Genomic DNA, 26,049 nt, shown 5'->3' with positions numbered 1-26,049 from the left:
GTGCTTTGTATTTAGGTGGCTCTGACTTATTTTCAGGCCTCTTGCAGTAGATCTAAAGATAGGTCATATCAGTGTGGAGGTCCAGGCCTTGTCACATACCAGCTTCATATAATGTCGTAGGGATTCTAGGCAGTCAAGATGGTGATTGAACAATCAGAATATTTTATTAGCAGTATAAAAATCTGTTATAATCTGTTAAGACCGTATTTCTAATTAGCTTATTTGCTGTATTAGGAGAGAGTCCAATCTTTGAATATAAACTCTGAACCATTGGCTGAAGCTTTGATCTATTCTAACATCTTTCCATTTTTTAATGTGCTACTTAAGGCTTCTGATCAGCACTCTTAGCCTTGGCTTCACATTTGGAGCTTCTCTCAGCAGCCCCCATATTCCCATCCACAAGCCTCCAGACTTTCCCCATCTAGTGGAAAACTGCTGCAATGGCCGCATACTGTCAGTAAACAATCTGGTTGCGAAATGGCGGAGATCTGCAGACAGCCTTCTCTGCCTCCCTTCCCCCCCTCTCCTTTCTGTTCTCCTGTGCGGATGTTCCACTTTCCACCACTAGGGGGAGGGATGAGCCTGGTGTGTGTATTTTTTTTTTTTTTTTTGTGACTGGCTTTCTTCAATCCATGAAAAAAGGAACTAAAGGATTCTTCTTTCCTTCACCCTCACATGTGCTCACTAGATTCCTTGAGGATTGTCCCAGACTAGATGTTCACTGGGAAACACCTCAGTTATTCTGCTCACAGGCCGGCTCCTGGTCTGACCTTGTTGCTGTCTCGTCCTTGGCTCAGGGACTCAGGAGAACATGTTCAGGAGAAAGATTTGGGAAATCTGTCCTGATGACTCATTTAGTTGGGTTTGAATGTGGACAGGTTTCAGACTCTAAAATCTGAGGATTTGACTGTCAGAAACCTTGGAGAGGAGAATTTAAGGAGAAAATGAAGCTGTCAGTGGTCTGTCTGTTGCACGTCTTTTGATTGGGCTGGTTTGGAGAAATAGTGTTTCCTCTGTTTTCTTGGAGCAATAAAACACAGCGTCTGCTCTTACTACTCACTAGATATGAACCCTTGCCCCAATCAGCACATATGTCTGGATGTCTACCTTTATTCTGAGCCACACATACAGTCGTGGAGAGTGTAAACTTTTCTGTTCAGTGCTGGTTATGCTGCCCTCCAAGGACAAACTGACCTAGGTCCACTTTCCTTTTGACATTTGATGTGAAGAGTGTGAAGGGATTGGAACAAAGGCAGTGGCTTTGATAAGCAAAATGAAAGCAAAAGCGTGGTTTCATGATGCTTTTCTCCCGGGCCTCTTCCTTCAAGCCCATTTTCCCAGAGTGAGCATGAGGTTGACGATCCGCACAGAAGACAGAGCTTTACATTTCCTGGTGTTGCCTCTTGAACTGCTTCCTCCTGTGAGATGTAAAGAGGGTCTGTGGGTGGTTGAGATTTCTTTTGAAGCCTGTGGCCTGTGTACTACACCGCTGGTTGGCTGTAGCAAGAGTAGAAAGAGAGACGACAGACAATGAAAGAGCTCAGGGGTGTCCTTCATTCTCTCGGCTTACTCTATAGTCTTTGGTTCTGACAAAGACGCATCACTAATAAGCACAAAGAAAGGTTTTAGACCGCCTTCTTTGTACAAAAGTAAGATAGTTTTATTCACATACTCATTCTTAGACCTGGATTTTTTCAGATTTGTCGCATAATTGCTTAGTCAAAATGAATTGGCAGCGATTTTAATAATGGATTAATCATTTAAGCTATTTATTAAGCAAGCATGCCAAACAGTCTCTGCTTCCAGCTTGTAAAATGTGAGAATTTATTACCTTTCTCTGTTTTTATATCATTTGGGACTACTGCAACGATTATTTCCATTATTAATGAATCTGTCAACATTAATTTCAACTAACTGATTAATCATTTAGTCTTCAACTGTCCTATTTTGTCTAAAACCTCAAAATATTCAGTTTGTAATGATAAAAGACAGAGAAAAGCAGTAAGTCCTCACTTGTGAGACGCTGGAACCAGAGAATCTTTAGTATTTTTTCTTGAAAAGTGACTTAAACATTTCATTGATTGATTAATTATTGGTTATACATTTTCTGTTGATCCGTTTAAATAATCATTTGTATAATTGTTGTCATTGTGTCAGCATTGTAGTTGTAAATTGAAAATCTTTGGTTTTTGACTGTGGGACTAAACAGGCACTTCAAAGAGGCTACCTGAGCTTTGGGAACCTGTGATGGACATTTTTACGTGTTTTTTGGCATTTTACAGACTAACTGACTGATTGAAACTTAGAATTGATTGAATATAAAATAAAATAATTGTTGCAGCTCTAAATTTGATTTCTCCTTACATATGTCTTCTTTCAGCCCGCTGGTATAGCCAAGGGCAGCTTGGATAAGGGTGCATCCACAAAGAAAGAGGGACTCGATCCAGCGAGCAACGGAGAGGAGAAGCCAGGTATCAGTCAAAATAAACTTGAAAGCACTTTTATTTATGAAAATGTATACAATGTAGTATGCATGATGTCTTTGGTTTTGATCCATAGATGGAGACAGTGAGGTAGTAGCCAGACTGGCCTCTTCCCCTGCAGCTGAGGCAATGCTCAACGGCAGCGAATGTGACAACATGAGGCACAAGAGCCCGACACATGGCTCTGCAACAGGAAACAAGACTTTACTGTTGGTAAATGAAAATGGCATGTCAGACGCGGAGCCACCGCACGGCTCCGTTACCGGCAGCAATGGATTCATTCTCATTAAACAACAGCAGCAGGAAGGCAGCTCTGCAGCGACGCCAGGTTTGGGAGTTTCCCCTCACAGGACTAACTGGTTGCCTTCGGGCTCACCGACAGGGGGACACACGACCAAACCCCTCCCCACCTCGGCGTCTGGGTGCGCACAAAGTCCAGGTGCACTAAGGACTGACCCCAGTACAGGGGCTATGTCAGGACAGGGGGCACCAGACACTAAAAATGGCACAGGCCCATCTCCTGCCCCGGCTCCAGCGCCCGTCACGATACACAGGGCGCGCAAGACCATGTCTAGACCTGCCGTTAGCCCGGCACAAAAGGTAAACAATACTCAATATCTTACTTGAATTTGTTTTTGTCTCATTGATGTTTTTTGTCTATTTGTCTCATTATTCTCTGTTAGGGCTGAGTGACAGAGTTGAAATCATTATCACAATGTAAATATGAATATCTTTCCAACATCATTATACAGTAAATGATCAAATGTTCATCCCAAAGGTGTTGGGGTTGAGGTCAGGGCTCTGTGCAGGCCAGTCAAGTTCTTCCACACCAAACTGGGAAAACCAGTCAAAAGTTTGGACACACCTTCCCATCCACTTTAAATGAAAAAGTGTGTCCAAACTTTTGACTGGTATTGTATGTCCTCATACTTTTGGCCATACAGTGTATAATTATGAGTTAAACATACGCAAAATTACATATAAAATGATGAAATTGTTGTTTAATGTAGTGAAGTGTGTTCCTTTACATCAGACAAAACTATTTGAATGTGTAAAACAAACTTTAATAGCTCTTTTCTTCTGAGTGTTTTTTTTGTTAAAAATTGTGAAAATCCCAAAACAATGAGCCTCTCCAGTAACAAATAGACTGCTAACATGATGATCATAATAGTTTTGGTTCTCGTCACCTGCAGCTTCTTAACAGGGAATTAAGAGAAGCAAAGAGTGCCAAAATGGAGACTCAAGTTGCACCTGATGCGCAGAAATCCTCGCAGCAGTCCTCCGCTCAGAACCATCTACCTCAGAGTCCTCCGGATACGCCAGCTTCAGCACAAACAGCTCCATCAGCTTCACCAGCAGCACCTCCACCAACTCCAGCTCCTGCAGCCACTTCAGCTCCTCCAGCTCCTCCGGCTCCTCCGGCTCCTCCAGCTCCTCCAGCTGCGGCACCAGCCAAGATCCAACTAGGTCAGACAGATTCCAGACACAAGTCAAAATACACACACTATGTCTGACGCTGGAAAAATGTTTTTTGTTCTTGGATTTCATAGAAAAGTAATCAGTCACAATCTTAGTGTAAATCTTTCTCATCTTGTGCTGTAGGCTCTTACTCAGGAGGATTGTCATCCCGTAAGAAAAAGAGGAGGATGGGAACGTATAGCCTGGTTCCCAAGAAGAAAACCAAAGTGCTCAAGCAGAGAACTATGCTGGAAATGTTCCCACAGTCTGCCAAGAGCCCACCGGTCTGTGTTCCTCGCTTTTATTTAAAACAAACTTAACCAAACAAACGAATGAAAAGAAAGGGATCCCTTCTTTAGCCACTTGGCTGACATCTCAGTTTTGAACAAAGAAGAAATGAAAGTCACTTTATCAGTTATATTATACATTTATTGACACTTTCAGACATTTTAAACATTTTTATCAATCTGCCACCTTACACTAGTCAGTATTGAATCAGTAAAGTAAAAACGTTAACTTTTTAAACACATGCAGCCATACAAGAACATTGCCTAAAGAATACTATTTAAAAACTGCAAAAAGTAAACAAGTTCACAAATCTTAGCAAACATTCAATGGAAATTTGCAGAGCAGTTTTTCATACTGATAATATGCTACAGACACATATAGGTTGGCACCACAAAAGTATATTTCACAGTATATTTTGAGATTGCTATGGTCATTTCTAGTCTTTTCTTATCTTACAGACTAAAGAGGTAGCAAACATTAACGGTGAGAAGGTCGAAAATGCATCCGAGGAGGAGGAGTCAGAAGAGGTGGAGTCTGAGGAAGAGGAACGACAGCAGCAAGCAAGTCGAACATATGAACCCATCCCCCAGGTTGGTACATAGAAGCTGTTGTGTTCATTCCACATTGTCCCAACATCACATGGTGGTATTTTCTATTTAATGTGTGAAGTGCAGAATTTGAAGACCTTTTAATGGAAATATTGTTGAAGACAGCTGTGTTGAGTGACCCTTTTGGCAAATAAAGTGATAAATCAGTTGGTGAATAATTAAGGTCTTGGACAGTTTCAGTGTTGACATGATGGATGGATATACTATATGTTAAATGTGTGTGATGAACTCTTTTTTTTTTTTTTTTTTGGAGGCGGGTGATGAGCAGGAGTCTGAAGACTCGGGAGAAGAATATGGAGAGGAGGAGGGCACAGAATCTGACTTGGTAAGATCTACTCACCATCATTTCTCCACCTAACCACATCAAAATATTAAATGTCATCTCACACCGGCTCTTTTGTCTGAAGACAGAACAAAAGTGAGTGCAGTTAAATGTTTTGTCTCCCATTATTGTTAACAAATTGCTCTCGGTCCATGTAATCATCTCTGTGAATGAACTCCATCCATCTGCCTCAGAGCTCGGAGTCTAGTCTGAAGAAGAAGTTGAAAAAGAAAACAAAAGGAGACAGCGCTTGGCTCAGGCCATCCAGGAAACGAAAAAGGAGGATAAAGGCCAAAGGTGATAACCACTCCCGTCACACTCACACTTTTTATTTTGGCTAAAAATTACTAACTATTTATTATTAAAATGTTTGTAGCTACAAGCTGACTGTGAGCTCTTGACTGTATATCTGCTATTTTAGCACAGTTTAGCCCTGATGACACAAGGATTTTTGCTTCATTTATATTCAGTGAATACATTTCAAATTCATTAGGACTGTCAATCGATTAAAAAATTTTTTATGGCGATTAATTGAATGAATTTGTGCAGTTAATCGTGATTAATCACAAATTTATTTCATTTTTTAGTCTGTTGAAATTTCACCCCAATGAAAGATTTTTTTTTTAAGTGTAATAAGTTATATTAAGAAGGGTGGACACAATATGCTTCATACAAATGTACAAGTTCAGGTAACTGGAACAAGAGATAATTCAAAAAGACTTAAATTGTGAGGGAGTTTTATTCACTCACACACTAGGGCTGTGCAATATTGAACAGATAAAAAAAAAAAATTATGCTGAGATTGTAAAATAGATAACACAAAATTTAAGACATATAGTCTCATACTACAGTCTCCATGTATTGCGAAATCATGCTCATTCACACAGTGGAGCTGTGCAATATTGAACATAGAGAACACAAAATTGGATAAAAAATTGGAAATTAGATTGTAAAATGGATAACACAAATTTAATTCATACTACTACTTAATTTCCGCCAAACATGGTCAGTCGCATGTTACTAGGGCTAACACTGTTGATGTTAGCTGTATGCTTGGCTTGCATGTGATACCGTAGGCTGAATGTACTCTGATGATAACTAAATTCAGACTGACAGTAACTGCACAAAGCCTTAGTTTTGTCAAGTGAGCTGTCTGGCAAAGTTTTGAAATGGAAACTCCCATTCAAGTGGCCTTTCACCATCATTTAATAATTCAAAGAGTATAGAGCGACTGCTAATACAATCTGATTCACTTTAAGGCAAGTAACCTAGAGTTCTCATTCATAGCATATGTTTCGATATCTCACTGTGGGATATGGACACTCCTGTATTGCCAGACAAACTTATCTCAGCAACCGCCAGCATTCAAACAGTAGTACCTGTTCCAGCGAGGGCCCTGAGCCCAGTACTGCTTGAGCCACGCACAGAGAAGAATGAGCTCGCAGCCTGCCAGTGCCTGCAGTCCATGGCCTGTATGAGCTAGAGCAATCGCCCCCACAACCCAATGGGAGAGCCGTTGCTTTGTAACAGGTTTTCCCTTATGGGGATTAGCCCAGGATACAAAGAGTTGGTCACTTCTCCAAAATCTCTTAGTTCTGTCCATAGAGGTGCACAAGACACAAACTAGACACAGCATGTGCAACCGCTGTTCGTCAGGGGAAGAAAAAGGCGATGAAGAGAATGCCGTGTGGTCAATAGGGGAACATGAGCCAACTACCTGAGGCACAAAGGTGGGGTTAGGTTTTAGTGACACTCTGACATACCCTGGGGCAAACTGAGCACATGAAGGGTTCACCGAAAGCGCATGAATATTACTGACCCGTTTAGCAGATGCCAAAGCCAGCAACAACACTGTCTTCAGAGACAGATGTTTCAAGTCAACCTCTTCCAAGTAGTTCAAAAGGAGGGCCAGAGAGCCCATCCAAGACAACCGCCAAGTCCCATTGGGGCACCAGCGGCCTGGAAACAGGAAGGAGCCTATGTGCTGCTTTCATAAAATGGCAGATTAACAGATGTTGGCCAGTTGTTTTACCATCAAACCCCACATGACATGCAGCAATAGCAGCCAGGTACACCTTAATTGTGGAGAAGGCTTTGTGTTTGTCAATCAAGTCCTGCAGAAGTGACAAAATTACACCAACCGGGCATGAAAAGGAGACATGTCCCTGCCTGAGACACCACTCCTCAAACACCTTCCATTTACAGTCATAAAGGGACCTGGTGGAGGATGCTCTACCAAGGGATGTTCAGCATGGATGCAGCACGTTTACATACGTCCTTCATAGCCATGCTGGGGACGGGGGAAGCTTGTGTGCTCTTGTCCCTGTCCTGGGAGGCAGACCCAGCTCCAGGCTTTGCAGCCTGAGCAGGAGTGACAAGCAACTTGTCCAACTCATCCTCCTCTGACAGGAGGAGTTCCGAGGTATCCTCGTCGTCATCCTCGTAGTTCAGCTCCAACATGTCTTCCAAAGGCTGCTGTGCCGTGGCCAGGTCCAGCTGTGAGCCCCAGCTAGCACTAGTGCACGGCCTAGTGTCCGTGTCCTTCTCCTCCCTGTCCTCGTTGTTGACCTGCACGTTGCTGGCAGACAGGTAAGGGTCATTACCCAACAACCTAGCATCGTGTGCCAATTGCTGTCAAAGACTCATGACGGTGGAGCAGGCATAGTGCTTGCACGAACCAGGGGCTTCAATGGCCAGCCGGGCATGTTCCAGCCCAAGGCAGCACGAACAGACCTGGTGTGTGTCTTTGCTTGAGATTTTGTTACCATAGGGGCAGAGACGTGGCCCAAAGTCTCCCTCTCCTCTGGTTTGGGAGGGTGATGTCCATCTTTGCTAGCAAGCGTGCTAACAGAGAGGAACTATGAATTAGCTGGTGTGCTAATCCCGCTGGAGCAGAGCGTCTTTCTGCTTGCTGTGCAAGGGTGAACGCTTGGTGAAGCACCCGAGCATCTGTGGTGGGTAGTCTAGGCTGTCAAAAACCTAGCTGTGTGTGGCTAGGTGAAGAGCATTCTGGTCTATGGTGAAGGTCAGAGAGTCAAAACTTATCAAGGTAGCTATCGCCTGGCGACGGAGTGTTTAGCCAAGATAGCTCCAGTCTGTGGACAGTTACCTAGCTATCTTAGAAAACAGTTTGAGATATGCTCTGAAGCAAGAAGAGGTGTTTGAATGACGCCTGTGTCTTTGCGTAAACTATTTAAAGGTAAGTGGAACCACCTGATGCGGATGTCACAATTACCAATCAGGATTAGTGTAATGAGATAAATCCTTCCGAGGAATACACGGGGGGGGGGCATATCCCATAGTTAGACATTGAAACGAATACTATGAATTAGAACTTTGTCCACTCAAACCCTGAAATCCAGTTCTCACTAACTCACTCAGTGCAGTGTTAATTGCTTTGGTAGACAGGCTTTCCTTGTTACATGTCACACACGAGACTGAATCATAGTATTGTTGCTCAAGACTGTATTTCTGTTTTCTTTCTTCATGTGATTTGAGTTTTCTGGTGAACAGTTGTGAAGCTTTTTATACTGATTGCTGTTGTTCTGCTCAGAAACTGAGGAGGTGGTTCAGCCTCAGGCTTCAGCTCAGGCCCAGGCAGACGAGAAGGAGTATACACAGATCCCCCCACCTGAGTCTGTCAACCTCAACAAGCCCCAAGAGCCTGATGCACCTTCTCAGAACAAAGGTGAGCTCAGAAGAAAGGAGAAAATAATTCATCCAATCCATGTTTTTTACCCACCATAGTCACATGTGATCCTTTTGGATATGGAAATCCTGATGTGGTTTTACCACTAACAGTAATTATGTTTTGATATGATGATTATTTGAATATGAAATATGAAAAATAAGAGTTTGTAGAAAATCATACTTATATTTCTCAAAGTAAGGTGGCACAAAAAGTGAAAAATTCAAACTGTTTACTTTGTTTCTTTGCAGACACTTCAGGGTCAGCAGTCGAAGAGGCTCAGGAGCTCCCACTCTGCAGCTGCCGCATGGAGACACCCAAGAGTCGAGAGATTCTCATCCTGGCAGACAGGAAATGTATGGCCACCGAAAGCGTTGACGGACAGCTGACCCGCTGCCAGAGCGCCGTACTGAAACATGAAATGATGCGTCCCTCCAACTCAGTGCAGCTGCTGGTTCTGTGTGAAGACCACCGTAATGGCATGGTGAAGCACCAGTGCTGCCCCGGCTGTGGCTTCTTCTGCAGGGCTGTGAGTCACTTAATCGATTTCAGGCATTCAGCTGTGTAATCACTCTCTTTTCCATCCATGTTTAATGTTGCTTTGTACTGTGAACTATACATTAATGGCAAAATGCCCATAATAAGTAAGTTCTTTCTTTCACTTACCTTGAAAAGGGGTAACTGTGGTTGAGGTTATTATACTGTCATCTTCTCTTCATATGTCACTATCAGCAGCACCTACTTTTTTATGTGTATCCACTAGGGGTGGTCGATATGGCAAAAATCATCATCATCATCATTTTTTTCAGGCAGGATCATGATCCATCGTCTTATCATGATGGTTTTTGGTTCTTCATGTTGGTTTTTAAGACTGTTTTGCAAGTTACTGAACAGTACTTGAGATTCAAGATTCAAAAAACTTTATTGTCTATTACATAATGATAGAAATTTGTCTTAGGTTAGGGGCTCACAAACAACATAAAGACATACACTTATGAACGACATAAAGACATAAAATTACATTAAAACACAAACAGTTCCACAAATAAATAAGAGCGGGTGTGCAAAGCTGCATTAAAAAGTAGTGACAGTCTCTTTGGCCTTGTTTACAATGGATATAGCACTAACAGTACAACCAAACTAATTTCGAAACTGAAAAGCGAACAGTTGATGTATAGAAGCATTAGTGTGTCGTTTCAGATAAGTAGCAGGATGTGCACCATTTATAAAAACAATAAAACAAACAAACAAAAAAAATCGGCACCAACACAGTACACCAAAGCTGACAACACACTAGCTAGCGGCATGACAGAAGTTAGTGCTACCAGTTAGCAGGCAAGCTAATGGTGGCATTGACCTGCAGCCCAGCTCTCAGTTTAACATGATGTGCAGTGGTTTCCTAGCAGGACAGTAAAAGTCCTGTAGATTTCACCAGCAGATTGGGGCGCTCGCCATGTCGGTGCTGTTACTCATTAGTCTGCTGCCAGCAGACTGCGCTCCATCACAGAGCTGAACTGATACAATGTGCACTGTAGCACGATACTAACGAAATCTCTGTAAAGGCAGATCGTGGAGACATTTTTAATCGTTCATGATCTAATATCATCATATCACACACCCCTTTTATCCAGTCTGTGTTTTACCAGGTTCTAAAGGAATTTTATAGTGTTTGCATTTGCTAATTGAGATTGTGTTTTTTGTCATGCAGGGTACCTTCATGGAGTGCCAACCAGACGTCAGCATCTCTCACCGTTTCCATCGTGCCTGTGCCTCAGTGCTGAAAGGTCAAAGCTTCTGTCCCCACTGTGGAGAGGAGGCCAGCAAGGCCAAGGAGGTCACCATCGCCAAGGCAGACACCACTTCCACTGTACCCCCTGTGCTCACTCATGGACCTGCCACACCCGGGGCCTCCGAGGGCCGGGCGGACACCACCACGGGCAGGTAAACAACCGACTGTGGTAACAGAAAAGGGAGGAGGTGTGTGATGTTCATGTCAAGAGAAAATAACTATTATTAGCCAACTGGTGAATATGTATGCACGAATAATGCAAAGGAAGCTACTTTTTGTTTTCTCTGCAGCGAATTCACCCACTGCACAACTAAAATACTTTTTCCTGTTTGTTTTCCAGCTCTTCTCGTCTGGCTATGGGTGCTGAGGTCAGCGGCAGGGCTGACAGCTCACTGCCCATTCGTTCTCCACATGGTCTCGACCCCTCTGCTGTTCCCGGGTCATCTAGGGCCGCAATGCTGCAGGCCAGTATGGGAACAACAGTGCCACCTACAGTCCCTCCAGGACCACCCAGAGAAACTTTTGAGAGCATCCTGGTAGCTCTCGACACAGAGAAGTAAGTTATACCACAAGACTTTCTTAATCTGTCTTGGATGACCAAAAGCCTGGATCTTTGAGACAAACACACACAAACATTTTTCTTGTACTTGTTTTGATCAGGCCCAAGAAGCTTCGTTTTCATCCCAAGCAACTTTACCTCTCAGCCAAACAGGGAGAACTCAAGAAGGTCTTGCTTATGTTAGGTATGTCCATACATAAAAGCCTTGTCCTGTTTTTTCAGAAAATCTTCTGTACCTCTTTTTATCTAGTAGTTCTTTCCTGTATAGTCATCTTCTGTTTTTATCTAAATGTCATTTTTAATGAAATGGTTTCCATCTCCGTTTAACTTCCAGTGGATGGTATCGACCCTAACTTTAAGATGGAGTCTCAGAACAAACGCACCCCACTCCACGCTGCAGCTGAAGGAGGACACAAAGACATCTGCCACATGCTCGTACAGGTAAGATTATCTTTCAGTTCTACCCTGTAGTTACTCCTGTGGTAACTTAAATATCAGGTTTTAAAATGAAAAATCAACTTTAACTTGTAGTCAAATTCATAGTTCTTTAATGGTCAGCATGTGTCGGCGGTGCGTGTGGTTGCCCACTGTCACAAAAAATGCTGTCTTAAATTGTGCTTTATCCAGTTTTAAGACACATTTTTACGATACACTTTTTAGATCTTGGTTGTTTTTAACTATCTTTTATGTGGACGAAAGATGTTAGTCATTGGACGCCTGGATTTTAAGTTATCAGCGAGACAGCGGCTGAGTGAAACCGTACGTCTGCAAGGGAGGCACATATTCCCTACCATGCCGTGTGTTGACTGTTGCCTACTTCAGAAAGTAAACAGGAGTATCACTCACCTCAAGAAAGACATCTGCAGACTATCAGATGAACTAAAACAGAAGGATATTCTATTGTCTTGTTATCTTGATACTGCCTGTGTTCAGGCAAAAAGCTCGGCTGTTTCCAACACTATCCTGTGGGACACTCCAGCACGACCAAGACCATCTTCCTGCTTGACCCCAAACCCAGGTCGCTTGGTCCGAAATGGTGATTAGAAACCGAAAGAAGAGTGGTCTCCAGGTGATCTCACCTCCAGCTGTCAACCTCTCAAACCTCTACGGGGCTCTTGCTTTGGAAGCTGTAGTCCACCCAGCAGATATATCCGTGGCTGCTGCCAATGCATACTGTGCCTTGCTGCCTCGGGCTGCGTTGCAAACGCTACTTCTTTGCCTTCAGCTGTCACGACAGATGTCCCACCAATGGCCATCCCTGCTCCTGCGGCTGCTACATCCAGCCTCTCACTGCCATCCCTGCTGCCTGCGCCCTTCTGGGTTCGCCCACCCAAGCAAAACAGGTGGTGTACCGAGGTGCATCCCAGAACTGTGGTTCTTCCCCGTGGGAAGAGGACGTCAAGGGGACACCCTCAACATGTCCCCCTCTCCATCCTGTCTCATTGTAGGATCATCTATGGTCCAGCCCATCCACTGTCCTAACACTGAAAATTTTTGCTATCCCAGGGCTCAGTTACTCCACATTAATTTAGTGCTCCATGAACTGCTGCAGGATAATCCTTCTGCGTCTTCAGTGGTCACACATGTTGGATCTAAGATATTAAGCTTCAACAATCCGAAAAGTTGAACGATGACTCTAATTGACACTGTCCTGGAGTCTTCCAGAAAGACAGTGTGTTATTTCATGACCTTTGCCTTATCATAAGTTTAATGATGTGAAATTCATCCGGATCCATCAGCTGCATATCTGGCTTAATTCCTTTTGCAGTGCAATGGGATTTCCTTTTGTAGATAACTTTGCTGTTTTTTGGAAGCAACCCGACCTCTTTGCACGGGATGGACTTCATCTCAACACAGAAGGTAGACAACTATTAGCCTACACTTTTGAACTCACACTGAAGTCCTGTAAACTGTCAAAAGACTGACATCCACGTCATAAAGGAACTGGTCATAGTTCAGTCATTTCGCAACACCAATCAATAAAAATACCCACCTGTTCCTACCACACTTCAACAGTTGTGATTAGTGACAGATTCTCCATTCCTGTCATAGTTAGCTGTCACTATAACACAAAGAAATACTAGGGTAGGCCTACTCTTCACAACAGCTTAGCCTCGCACATTAATGTCACACCAATCCCTCGTTATGGCAAAAAACACACACAACCATGTGAAAATTGGTCTGACACAGTCAGTCCCAGTGAGGCCCAGACCCGAGCTGATACAGTTAGCACTTGAATATTAGAGCCCTCTCTAGCAATAAGTTTTATATGAATTATTTTATTTCTGTACATGGTCTTAGCTTTTTACTTTTAACTGAAGCCTGGCTTATTTCAACTGCTACTGTGAAGCGTAACATTAACAATGAAATTATCGCTGCTCGGCTGCACATGTCCGCTAGACCTTCTGTGAGACCCACTGGCCAGCTGAAGTGGTCAGCATTCAGAGGCTATAGCAGCAGCAGGATCCGTGACAACAGCAGGAGGATATGTCACCGCATCAACTGAAAACCCATTAGAGGATTTAGTCGGGGCAGAGGCCCAAGCAGAGATCTTTGGTCTGCAGGCGGCAGCTGAAGTAACTGCTGTATAGATAGGGTCCGAGCCCCTACTTTCAGCAGCAACCATGGGGGGGGGGGGCTCCGGCTGGGGCCTCATTGGGGAGTGCCTCAAAGTGATTCGAAAGATTAAGCGGTGTTGTTTTCCCTTCCGTCAGCCTCTAATAACCACCTCTGATCAGGCCACTCGAGGGTTGGGGGTCAAATGGGGATGGCGGGGGATGTGATCTTGAATCCCACTGGATGGTGTCCGAGATTGCAAAGTTCATGGCTGTGATCTCTCTAGCCTGTGCACCTGCAACATTGACAAAACTGGACAACAGAGAGTCCTTCTTTTGCAGTTCTTCAGAGGGCGCCGGATATCTTCCTTGTGGTCGGTTATATCCCTGTTGGCTGTCTGGAGCAGCTGATCAGAGCATGCCGCTATTGTTGATACAATATTTGTAAAATACAGTGAGCAAGTCAGAAATTCTCCCCCGCTGCTCACACTCACAGGTGTACGGTTTCACTTACGTAGATGGCGCTCTGCAGTCAGCCTCCCCCAGCCAGGATACCCTTAGCACTCATCGTTCATGAGGTATCCTCTTCTCCTAGACAACCAGACCCAGTGATCAAAACTGGCAAAAACACTGAATAAAACAGTCTTACGTTAAAAACCAGTGTTTCTCTGCTGTTGTTTGGCGGACACAGGCTGACTGGAGCGGCTGGGAGCTGAGTCGCATTGTCACTGCTGAGAACAATTCTTGAAAACAATTTAAAATCCACGTCTGATGGCTAAAATCCTTTATCCAGTTAAATGACATAGTTAAAAACAACCAAAATTTAGAGTGTATCGTAAAAACGTGAGAGCTTCTGTCAGGTACACACAGATGCCGACGCATGCGTATCAGCAATGATGAGCACCTTGTCTCTCTTTTCTGCAGTCAGGAAAGAGAGACAAGTCCATTTCTCAAGGATTATTTCAGAAAACCAAAATAATCCCAAAGTGCTTTTTTCCACAATTGACAGTCTTCGAAATCCATCACCGTCTCCCAGTCTTCATAATAATTTAACTCTTAAATGCGAAGAATTTGCTTAATTTTTTAGAGAAAAAGTAGTTTCTATTAGAGCATTGTAAATACAGACACTCACACTTCCTGGGATCTCCCTGCCCATGGGCCTCCATCTAGTATGTCATCCTTTTATTTGATGTCAGAAGATACCATCAGTGAAGTGATTAGCAAGATGAAGTCTTCCACTTGTGTTCTAGACCCCATCCCAACCAAGCTGTTTAAATCCTGCTACCATAGCCTCTCCCAAGTAACAGGTATAATAAACTCCTCTCTTCATTTAAGCATCTTCCCCACAACTTTCAAGACTTAAATGGTAAAACCTCTTCTCAAGGAATCCAGTCTAGATTATTCAGAGCTAAACAACCCATTTCTGATATACCTTTCCTTGGTAATCTTTTAGAGAAATTGTTCTTAATCAACTAGCTACTTGTTCATCTAACCAACAATGGCCTTTTAGAAAAACTCCAATCTGGTTATCGAGCAAACCACAGCACAGACAGACCTACTGAAAGTTGTAAATGACCTGACAATCATTGTGGAGGAAAACAACGTGGCTGTCCTTCTTCTCTTACACCTCAGTGCGGCATTTCATACAATCAACCACAAAAATTTGATTGACATACCTGAGAAATGGATAGGTCTCTTTGTGTTTTAGCTTAGTTTCAGTTAAATTTAACTGGTAGACAGTTTTTTGTCAGCCTGGGTGCTCATATGTCAGAGACTCATGGTATTGAATATGGTATTCCTTAAGGAAGCATTCTCAGTCTAATTTTGTTTTCATTAAATATGCTCCCACTTGGGAACATTATTAACCAACACCATATCAATTACCATTTTCATGCTGATGACACACAATTGTACATCTCTGTATCCCCAAATGACCCCAGTGCATTGCATGCTCTCATTGCTTGTCTCACTGACATTAATTAATGAATGGATGGGTAAAAACTTTTTAAAATTTTTAAAAAAGGACCAGTGTTTAGGATTTATTGGCATCTAGTGGTGAGGTTGCAGATTGCAACTAACTGAATACCCTCCCCTCACCCTCCCCTTTTTAAGCATGTAGGAGAACCGATGGTGGCCGTGAAACTCGCAAAAAACACGAAAGGCCCTATCTAGAGCCAGTGTTTGGTGTGTCCATTCTGGGCTACTGTAGAGACATGCTGGTGCAACATGTTGGGTTGCATGGAAGCTCCCGGCTAACTGCTCGTTCTTTTTTTGTTTTTGTTTTTCTTTTGGGATTTATATGTTTTTATCACTTTTTAAAGGGAATTTTTAGATATACATCTATATCCTTATCCTTTCTGTTATTGTTGCACTGCTGTGGGATGGGAGGAACAGCATTTTTTTTTTTTTTTTTTTTGGTGCATGCAAATACACAAGAAAATTACAATAAACTAAATCTTGAAATGTAGATATAAAGGGCTATACACGAATTAGAACATACTTATGTATATTATATCCCATTTCTGCCAAGTCTGTTCCATTAGATGCCACTAAATTCTACACACTGCACCTTTAAATGAGGAGAAGATTGAAATTCTTTTAATAGGACCCAAAGCAGCAAGAGAAAAACTGCAATCAATGCTTGGTGGTCTTAGCAGTTTAAAACACAAGTCACAAACTTGGGAGTGATTTAAGACTCTGATTTCAATTTTAATTCTCATTTTAACAAGGTCATTTAAAAAATCCTTTATTCATCTCAGAAATATTGCTGGTCAGACCTTTTTTAACTCGCTGTTTAGACTCTTGCAATTCCCTTTTTCCTGGATTACCTAAAAAGTTTATAAGAAAACTACAGCTAGTTCAGAATGCTTCGGCCAGTGTCTTAACTAAAACAAAGAAAATGATCACATCACCCCACTGCTTAAGAAACTACAATGGCTACCTTTATCTTTCAGAACTGATTTTAAAGTACTTTTACTTGTTTATAAAGCTTTAAATAACCTTGCTCCACCCTACATCAGAGATTTTCTTTCATTTAATGTTCCAGCCAGATCACTAAGGTCCTCCATTGCTTTTCTTTGAAATGTTCCTTATTTGTCTCATAAAAGTACTGGTGGGCTGCCTTCTGTTTTTATGCCCCTAAACTGTGGAACACGCTGCTTCTGGATATTCGAATGGCAAGCTCTCGCTGTATTTTTCGAAGAAAATTGAAGACCTATCTTTTTAATCTGGCTTTATATATTTATATCATTTTATCCCTGATGACTTTAATTCTATTTATTCTATTTTTGAAACTTTGTTTTATTCTTGTAATTTTAAGTGTTGCAAAATTTTTATTGTCTATTTTGCTTTTATTTATTTTTGTATCTGTTGTTTTAATTTTGCTATGTGAAGCACTTTGGGCTTGAAAGATGCTATATAAGTAAAGTTGAATTGAGTTAATGGTTGCATTTTACATGTGTCCCGCTTCAGGCTGGTGCGAACTTGGATATGTGTGATGAAGATCAGCGGACGCCACTGATGGAGGCCTGTGAGAACAACCACATGGAGGTGGTCATGTATTTGCTGAGAGCTGGAGCCAGCGCCACACACAAGGTAAACCTGCATGAGGTTTCTCCAGGACACCAGACGTTTTCATTGGCAGCTGTCATACATGTAGCTCTCTCTTGTATCCTTTTAGTCCAAATAAAAGATTGACTCAAGGTGTCACACTGGTTTCTCACCAAAGAAGAAAGGAACTTGGCTTTCAGAGTTGACATTCAAATTTATATATATATTTTTTTATATTTTTATCTTGAGACTTGACTTGACTTGACTTGAGAAATGATCAATAACTTCATTCTCTGCTCTTCTCAGGATGTAGAGGGGTTCACGTGTCTCCACCTAGCGGCAAAGTCTGGCCATTACAACATTGTTGAGCACCTTCTTACCACAGGATTGATCAACATAAACTGTCAGGTCAGTACATTTTCCTTTCAGTCATAAAATCTCAATGATTTTAGGTGTACAGATTTCCCCATTGGGAACTCAGTGATGTCAATAGCATTTTTTCTGTAAGGGACTTGATCACAAGTCTGGCCATAACACAGATGCACATATCTGTCCAGGTGGCTTAGACTTACAGTTGATAATTAATGCTTCAGCAGTGTTCAGTTATTAGTTCTTAACATTTGACTGTCAGGATCATGGCGGTACAATTGATTGAAAGGGATGAATGAACTTTTTTCACCTGTCACGGCAAGATGAGCTGAAAGTTACAGTATATTGCATATGCCATAAGGTGGCTGTATACTCCTTAAGACATGCTTGTCGAACAGTGGAAAGGATGAGGAGCTTTTCCACAATCACACCCAATTCACACAGTGATTAGTCAGCTGTGAAGAGGTGAGAGAGGAGCCAGAATTTCAACTTCTCTCTCTAGGTCTCCTTTATCATTCATGACACAACTATTTGTCACTTTTCATGTGAACAACAGAGTGCAACACTATGACTCTAGGAGAGACTGTGTAAATATGCATTGTTATCCCCGTATTTTAATGATATCGTGTCTCCACCGTTCCCCTCCCCCCTCTGTGACAGTTAGCTTTTAACTACACCTTTCAGTGAAGCCATTCAGAACGGCTATAAAACACATGTAATATCCAACGTGGTCGGACAACACATCGTAAGAATCAGTTCTGAGCAAATATAAATCCACCCTTAGCCATGTCAGGCGACTGGCAGTATGGCCTGTGTGTGAAATACTGCAGTATTTAAAGAAATAGTTGGACATTTTGGGAAAACTTCACTAACTCTTATTCATACTTTTGCTAAGAGTTTAACTACTGAGCTAGAGCCAGGAGTTGATTAGCATAGCATAAAGACTGGAAGCAGGAGGAAACAGCTAAAGATCACTAACATGTTATAGCTCGTTTGTTTAATCCGTACACAAGTAAGGGAGGTTCACCCGCCGTTGTTTAGTTCAAACATTCCACTTATTACTCATTTTCAAAATGTCATGACGACTCACGAAGCTCTGAGGAAAGATCTCCCATTGGATGCTACAGACAGAAAGAAATAAAGTTGATGATAAGTTTCTTTTTCTTTTATGCTTTATCCATCAAATGCACTTTTATGCCAGTAAATCAGATATAGAAAGAGAGATCTCAGAGAAACAACTTCACTGCGTCTTTGCTTGAAATGTCTGACCTTGCAAGTAGGAAGCCATTAGGACAACTGTGACGTAATGACAGTCTCTCCTTGGATGAACCTTTGCACCAAATTGTAACAGCACTGTTTCATATTTAAATACAATTGTCATTGAAGATTGGGGGGAAAAAAAGCACTGTTTTTCTCCTTGTTTGTGAGAATTGTCATTACGTTGTTCTTTTTGTGTTGTTTTAACTGTACTCAGCTGATATATGGTCCATTTGCTGAGCTTGAAACAGTATTTTTCCCTTCAGGATGATGGAGGTTGGACAGCCATGATCTGGGCGACAGAGTACAAACATGTGGACCAGGTGAAGCTTCTTCTGACCAAAGGAGCTGACATCAGTATCAGAGACAAGGTTGGCTAAGACTTCTGTCCACCCTGTGTCTGACATTTTTTTACAGAAGAGTCACGCATTATGTAATTGATGGTTTATTATTACTGTTTTAGGAAGAGAATATCTGCCTTCACTGGGCAGCATTCTCCGGCAGCGTGGAGATTGCTGAGCTGCTATTGAACACCCGCTGTGATCTCCAGGCAGTCAACATCCACGGAGACTCTCCTCTACACATCGCTGCTCGGGAGAATCGTCTGGATTGTGTCACGTCAGTTGTTTGAACTGTAGTTTAAAAACTAGAAGATCAAAAGAGCAGTTTGAGAAGTTATTGAAAACCAGCTTGTTGTTGATGATCAGTAAAATTTGGTCTTTGTCTCCTCAGGCTTTTCCTGTCTCGAGGAGCAGATGTGTTTCTGAAGAATCGTGAGGGAGAAACTCCTCCAGATTGCTGCAGCCACAACTCAAAGGCCTGGGCGGCCCTCCAGGCCAACAGGAGGGAGAGGGACGCCAAGAACGCCGGGCTCAATCGAGCAGAGGAAAAAGCTCTTCACAGGTTGAAATTATACTGCGCTTTCCCCATCACTGGGAGTGATTAAGTAGGCATTGAGATGAAAAAAGTACTGTTAAAAGAAATGCAAAAGGCTGGGCTGGGATGGGAATGTGGCAAGGGATACAGGTGAGAAGACGAAACGCTATCCAGTGGGGCCAGGTCGAGTTTAAGGCTTATCAGACTGCAAAATACTGCACAGCAGTTTATAGAAAATGGAGAGAAAAGCTCTCCCCTATCTTGGGAGGAATCCAGCGTTCATGTTACAAAGTAATCTAGCAGGAATGTGTGCTTGCACTAATTTGATGGCTCAACGCACTGCAACATCATCTGAGGACACACCCCCTTAACCATTATGTGTGTTTTGTTTACAGTGACATAGCTCTTGGGCAGGAGAGAGTCCCCATTCCCTGTGTCAACGCTGTCGACAGTGAACCTTACCCAGATGACTACAAATACATCCCAGAAAACTGTGTCACCTCTCCCATGAACATCGACAGGAACATAACACACTTACAGGTGAGTTACAGGCCATCATATCAGGTATTTCAAGACAAAGATATTTCTTTCTATGTAGCAGTATCAAGTGACCAAGATTATTTTTCTCCTCTATGGTTCACAGTACTGTGTCTGTAAGGAGGACTGTTCGACAAGTATCTGCATGTGTGGACAACTCAGTCTGCGCTGCTGGTATGACAAGGTAAGGATGGATGTCTACATGGACAGACCAATCAGTCCTCTTAAACAAGATATAACTGAAAGTATGTGGACACCCGAACAAAGTATACGGCCTCGTGATCGCTGGACATGTCATTCCAACACTATGGGCATGAATCTGATGCTATAACAGCCTCCACTCTCCGGGACTCTTTCCAAAAGATCTTGGAACTGATGTTGGGTGATGAGGCCTGGCTCTGTGTCAGCGTTCAGCCTGGGGTTGAGATCAGGGCTCCGTGCAGGCCAGTCACTCTTCCACACCAAACTGGGAAAACCATTTCTTTATGGAGCTGACTTTGTGCACTACGGCATTATCATGATGAAACAGGAAAGAGGCTTCCCCAAACTGTTGCTATAAAGTTGAAAGCACACTATCGTCTAAAATATCGTCCTATGTTGTGGTGGTTGTCAAGACTCCATGATACAGTAATATGAAGTCTATGGTACGACAACACCCTGGCCACTGGAAATCTTATCTTTTTTTGTCACATTTAGAGCGGGCGTCTTCTCCCTGAATTCTGCCGTGAGGAGCCTGCCATTATCTTTGAGTGTAACCATGCGTGCTCCTGTTGGAGGACCTGCAAGAACCGCGTAGTACAAAATGGACTCAGGTATTTGAAATGCATTTCAATGCTAAATAAAGAAAATATATAGTTCAGATATCTTGCACAGAGCATTGATCGGCAAAAAGAGCTTCTGGACTTCATGTAGTCTGGATAAATAAAGGTCATCTTTGTTTTGTCAAGTGATTTCTGTCTGTTTGTATAAGACAGTCACAGGGAATTGAGAAATGTAAACATACATGCTAGTAAAGTACAGTTGGCAGCAGCCTTAGACAGCTGTTTACAACCTCTAGAGTTGTAGAACTGGGTAAGGAAGCACTATTCAAACATCTCAGTAGAAGGCTGTGTTGTGAATGTAAAGGTAAATAGAGAGCTGAGAAAAATAAAACTGTAACTTAAAACTTGTGGATCTTCCAGGACCAGGCTTCAGCTCTTCAGGACCAGTAAGAAGGGCTGGGGTGTCCGGGCACTGGAAGACATACCGCAGGGGACCTTTATATGCGAGTAAGTCCCATTTACAAACACAACACTGTTTCTGTTTGCAATTAACTGTGCATTTCTAAACCTATTAGTTGGTGGATTTTTGTTTGTACCACAAATCAGTCAGTTATTCAGTATTTCCCAGCATAGTTTCTAATTTTACATCAGGAAAAAAACACAAACTGCAAATTTCTCCACAGGCATTAGCCTCAAAAGACCATAATGCCATGCAGCCACAGTTAGCATCCTTGCAGACCTGTCATTAACTTTTGAAAATGATTTTGAAATCTGGGCACGACACAGAATAGGCGTGTTGTGTCACTCTTTCCCCAATTTAAAAACCTGCTACTCTCTCATATGCAGTGTCTGTATTTCCTGCCAGATGGTAGCAGCTCAGACTGTGAGCACAGCACACAAGAGGCGTACTTAATTATTCATTCTGCTTTTCATGTTCAATGATTTTTTTAAATTTAGCGTTCTGTGTGCAATTTCAAAACCAAAACCCTCTGGAAGTTGTTTTGAAGAAACTATTCCAGATCTTAACATTGTCTGTTCAATAAAATGCTGTTGCTGGGAGCTCTAGACAGTGTGCTGGACCTTTTATTTCTAATGTAACTTGCGTGTGTTGGCAAAGAAAGCACAGTAACTTAAAAGGATATGTCTGTGTTCTGTATTTTTTTAATTGTCAGTGCATCCCATGAAAAGACCAAAACCAATTATGTTATTCTGTTTCTCAATACTTTCTGAGTTATCTGCTTTGTCCGTGGCTTTCAGCCCTAACTGTAAATCTTTAAAAAGTTCTCAAAAATATGTAGTTTCCTTTTTGAAAAAGGCTCAGTAATTTCCTAAAGCTGCTGGACACTGTTGTTTTTAGCAAACTTTGCTTAAACAGGAGGAAATAATGCACTTGGGGACTATTTTCAGCTGTGGATTAATAAACATTTTACAGCAGAGGGATGATGTATGTTGGATCGACTTAAAATAAACTACAAGGTGAGTGTTCATGGAAATGAAGGAAATGTGAATCATTGATGTGTTTTAGCTCTATGGCACAGAGGAATAAGATGTATCAGGATTTGGCTACACAGATAATACTTGTTAGTAGATCCATTTATTGTCGGTTTTGGTCTTGTCATGGGAAGAAACATGTACTATAATCATGTACTTTTTCAGTGTTCAATTAATAAACTGATAATTCATTAAAACAGATTTTTAAATGGTGCTCTAATATTTACAGATCACTTTAAGACACATAAGCAGTATGCCATTTAAAAAAAGGCACAACCCATAGTTTTTAATGCATTAATTAAACAGGCAGCACACTACGAACTGCATAAGATTCAGCTGTGACAAGCCATGTGAAAGATGTGTGTTTACAAGTCTCTAGTGTTCACCTCACTGTTGTATCATGGGCCATTTTGTCTTTTTGCCTTTTTTGTTTGTGTGTGTGGCTGGTCTTTGCTCACACATTGCTGGTTGAGTTTCAAAGCAAAGTTTCAGTTATTACAGACAAATAAAGACTTCATTTGTGCTGTTTGTATGAAGAATGACAGTGGTGACATCGTATAACCCCGGAATGCACCTCTATTTAACCTCAGTTCATCTGAGTTCATCCAGTTTATCAGAACAGTCTGAAGATGTTTAGTTAGAAAGTATCTGATGAAATGAATGAGGCCAGAATTTACAGGTAATTTAAGAAGCTAACTTGTCATTTTCTAAAACAAAAAGGTAAGTTTTTCTGCCTTTTTTTTCATTTAAATTGAGTTACCCACTTATTCATGTGTTGAATAATATGTGTGTGGTGTTATTTATTGAATTAAAAATAACCTTCAGGATTAAATAATTTATAAGATTTGAAAATGCATCACAGGTTTACCTGCAGGGATGTTAAATCTTTGAAGCTCAGTATCTCAGAACTGCAGTCTTCCCGAATAAAACCTTATAATTCCAGGCTCATGAAAGCTGACGCGTTGTAAACAGCATCAGTTTTTAAATGTTCCAGTGATGTCTACTGCTGCTGACGGGTCACCTGCTTTTGAACAGGTACGTCGGTGAGATCATCTCCGAAGCAGAAGCAGAGATGAGGCAAAATGACGCTTACCTGTTCAGCCTGGATGATAAGGTAAAGTAAAACAGACTTTCCGAGTTCTTGTCCCTCTTAATCAATGGACATAATTTCTGTAATGTTTTAATTCTCATTTCGGCTGTGCACTTGAAGGTTCTTTTTTCATTTGAGCTTTTCATTTTTTTCCCCCTCCCAGCCACAAGATCTATACTGCATAGATGCCCGTTTCTATGGAAACATCAGCCGTTTCCTCAACCACATGTGTGAGCCCAACTTGTTTGCGTGTCGAGTGTTCACGACGCACCAGGACCTGCGTTTTCCACACATTGCCTTCTTCGCCAGTGAAAACATAAAGGCTGGAGAGGAGCTTGGGTAAAACATATTGTCTTGTATTTGAACTATGTAATGGTGACACTGCTACTAAATGACCACAACACATTATTGGCATCTCTGTACTGCAGTTTCTTGGCATTTTCCTTATGTGTTCTTGACAGAAAAATTCCTATGAAAGGGTGCTGTGGTTTAAAAAAGTTTGGGAGGTTTTGATTAGGATTTTTTGCTTTTTACCTTCCCCTCTCAGATTTAACTACGGCGACCACTTCTGGGAAGTCAAAAGCAAGCTGTTTAGCTGCGAATGTGGCTCTTCTAAGTGCAAGTACTCATCAGCAGCCATGGCGTCGCTGCAGGCAGACAGCACACCTGAGGACCAGCAGCAGCCCAGCGCATCACCTGACACCAGCTCTTCCAACAGTCCCTCCAGTCCTTCTTAAAAACTTCCTCACACTAACCTTCAGTACACGTACATATAACTGACGGACACACAGGGATGCCTGTCTTTATCCTCTATGACCTTTGAACTTTTATCAGTGAACTTGTACTGTACCTCCACTTATGATTAAACCCATGGACCATCAACCTTCGTAAAAACCCATAAAAAGTTGTGACAGAGCAAGATGCACAATCCAGGAACTTACTGCTCCTTTATTCCACCTTGTTTAACCGGAGAGCAAGGGGCGGTGTTGTCACGCTCAGCAAACAATAAACAGTCTTTACATTTTGTACATAACTTTACTGGGAAGGATAACTGTGCATTTAGTCTTTCTTGTCTTTTTTTTTTTAAGATAATTTGTTGATAGCGTTAAATGACTTTTCTCAGAGTCATCAAAGAATTTCCGGGACGAGGGTATCGTCTTTTTTGCAAAGACAACCTCGGCATACAGCTGGGTGATACTTGTTTGACCTTTGCGGTCATTAATCACGAACCATTCCAGCAAAATTAGCTGATAAATATTGAATTATGTTGCCACTTTTTTGTGTCATCTTCCTTGCAGTGTTTGAAAGGACATGTCCAACATTTGCCACCGCAGCTGAACATGAATTAACTGAAATGATGTTAAAGACAAAAATTGTACAAAAAGTGGACTGTTTTTTAATTTGCTACTCAAGTGAGTATAGATTGTCCAATAGAAAGATGCTGTATTACTCCTCAAAAATGAGGTGTTTCTAGTCTGAATAAATTGGCCGACCTTTTTATTAAGCATGTTTAAGGGGATCTTAATGTGTCAGATATTTTCCCACAGTTGTGGAAGAATTGATTAAACTGAAACAGAGTTTAAAAAAAACAAGAAAATGGTGCTCACAAAGGTTTTTACTTTTGTTTTCATTTTTATTACCCAAGTGAACATAGTTTGTAAAATAAGAGAACATTTTAAGTTTTTTATGTTTAGTTTTATCTCCAGTTTTCTAATCGTAGTTACTGTAGTTAGTCTGTTTATAATTTTGTTTCATGATTTTGCCGACAGAAACCAACCTGTCTTTTTAAATGTTGTTAGTAAAGCAGTATCTGTTGTGCAAACTCTTGAAAGGTATAAATGAAAAAAAAGGTTATAAAAATGCACTTCCATTACGTTCTGTTACATATTCCTGGACCTTGAACCATCCATCTAATTGGTTGTGTCTTTTTCAATAAATTTAATACTAATGCATTTATTCTGATATGGTTTACTCGTTGGAGTTTCTCTTGGAAGGCAAAACAGTTTGCTACAATGTTACCTGAAAATGCTGCAGAATTTAAATATCACATTGGCTCTTGCGTTTCTTCAGCTCTGTCATTTTGCAGTTTCTTCATGTCCAGGAAAAGCTTTCTTTTTAGCTCCTTATCTTGTTAACCACAAATGCATTGCTGAAAGATCTTCAGACTGGAGCCTGCAGTCAGTTTGACCCTGTACGAACCGAGCAGCAGCTCAGTTTTGACAGACAGGCTCCGGGCCCAACGCTGAAATATTTCAGCAGCTGTGGCATCCAAGCGGCTGACACTTCCCACACTCCGTTTGCTTTAATGAGTTTAGATTTTCAAAGCCTCTCATTTGTGCTGCGATTCGGAAAGCTGCTGAAGGGCTCAT

The 26,049-nt window shown here is 41.8% G+C and overlaps 1 protein-coding gene across 4 annotated transcripts in view; it reads left to right on the top strand.

Annotated features, from left to right (window-relative positions):
- The window catches only part of ehmt1b (euchromatic histone-lysine N-methyltransferase 1b), a 34,322-nt gene extending 8,690 nt beyond the window's left edge, over positions 1–25,632 (top strand). For all 4 annotated transcript variants that reach the window (XM_067574855.1, XM_067574852.1, XM_067574854.1 and 1 more), the window contains exons 2-26: positions 2,381–2,471; positions 2,560–3,083; positions 3,677–3,950; positions 4,086–4,225; positions 4,688–4,819; positions 5,091–5,162; positions 5,354–5,456; positions 8,713–8,847; positions 9,099–9,376; positions 10,556–10,788; positions 10,977–11,192; positions 11,297–11,379; positions 11,530–11,636; positions 17,222–17,344; positions 17,606–17,707; positions 19,192–19,296; positions 19,389–19,543; positions 19,658–19,828; positions 20,197–20,341; positions 20,445–20,522; positions 21,035–21,150; positions 21,520–21,606; positions 23,626–23,704; positions 23,844–24,019; positions 24,228–25,632. In XM_067574855.1, coding sequence (XP_067430956.1) covers positions 2,613–3,083; positions 3,677–3,950; positions 4,086–4,225; positions 4,688–4,819; positions 5,091–5,162; positions 5,354–5,456; positions 8,713–8,847; positions 9,099–9,376; positions 10,556–10,788; positions 10,977–11,192; positions 11,297–11,379; positions 11,530–11,636; positions 17,222–17,344; positions 17,606–17,707; positions 19,192–19,296; positions 19,389–19,543; positions 19,658–19,828; positions 20,197–20,341; positions 20,445–20,522; positions 21,035–21,150; positions 21,520–21,606; positions 23,626–23,704; positions 23,844–24,019; positions 24,228–24,417 — 3,771 coding nt within the window. In that variant the 5' untranslated portion in view covers positions 2,381–2,471; positions 2,560–2,612 and the 3' untranslated portion in view covers positions 24,418–25,632. The remainder of the gene's footprint in view (positions 1–2,380; positions 2,472–2,559; positions 3,084–3,676; positions 3,951–4,085; positions 4,226–4,687; positions 4,820–5,090; positions 5,163–5,353; positions 5,457–8,712; positions 8,848–9,098; positions 9,377–10,555; positions 10,789–10,976; positions 11,193–11,296; positions 11,380–11,529; positions 11,637–17,221; positions 17,345–17,605; positions 17,708–19,191; positions 19,297–19,388; positions 19,544–19,657; positions 19,829–20,196; positions 20,342–20,444; positions 20,523–21,034; positions 21,151–21,519; positions 21,607–23,625; positions 23,705–23,843; positions 24,020–24,227) is intronic.
- The last annotated feature ends 417 nt before the right edge of the window (positions 25,633–26,049 follow it).

The sequence above is a fragment of the Thunnus thynnus genome, chromosome 19 (assembly GCF_963924715.1).
Source record: "Thunnus thynnus chromosome 19, fThuThy2.1, whole genome shotgun sequence".
Lineage (NCBI taxonomy): Eukaryota > Metazoa > Chordata > Actinopteri > Scombriformes > Scombridae > Thunnus > Thunnus thynnus.
This window is presented reverse-complemented; position numbering and strand designations above follow the sequence as displayed.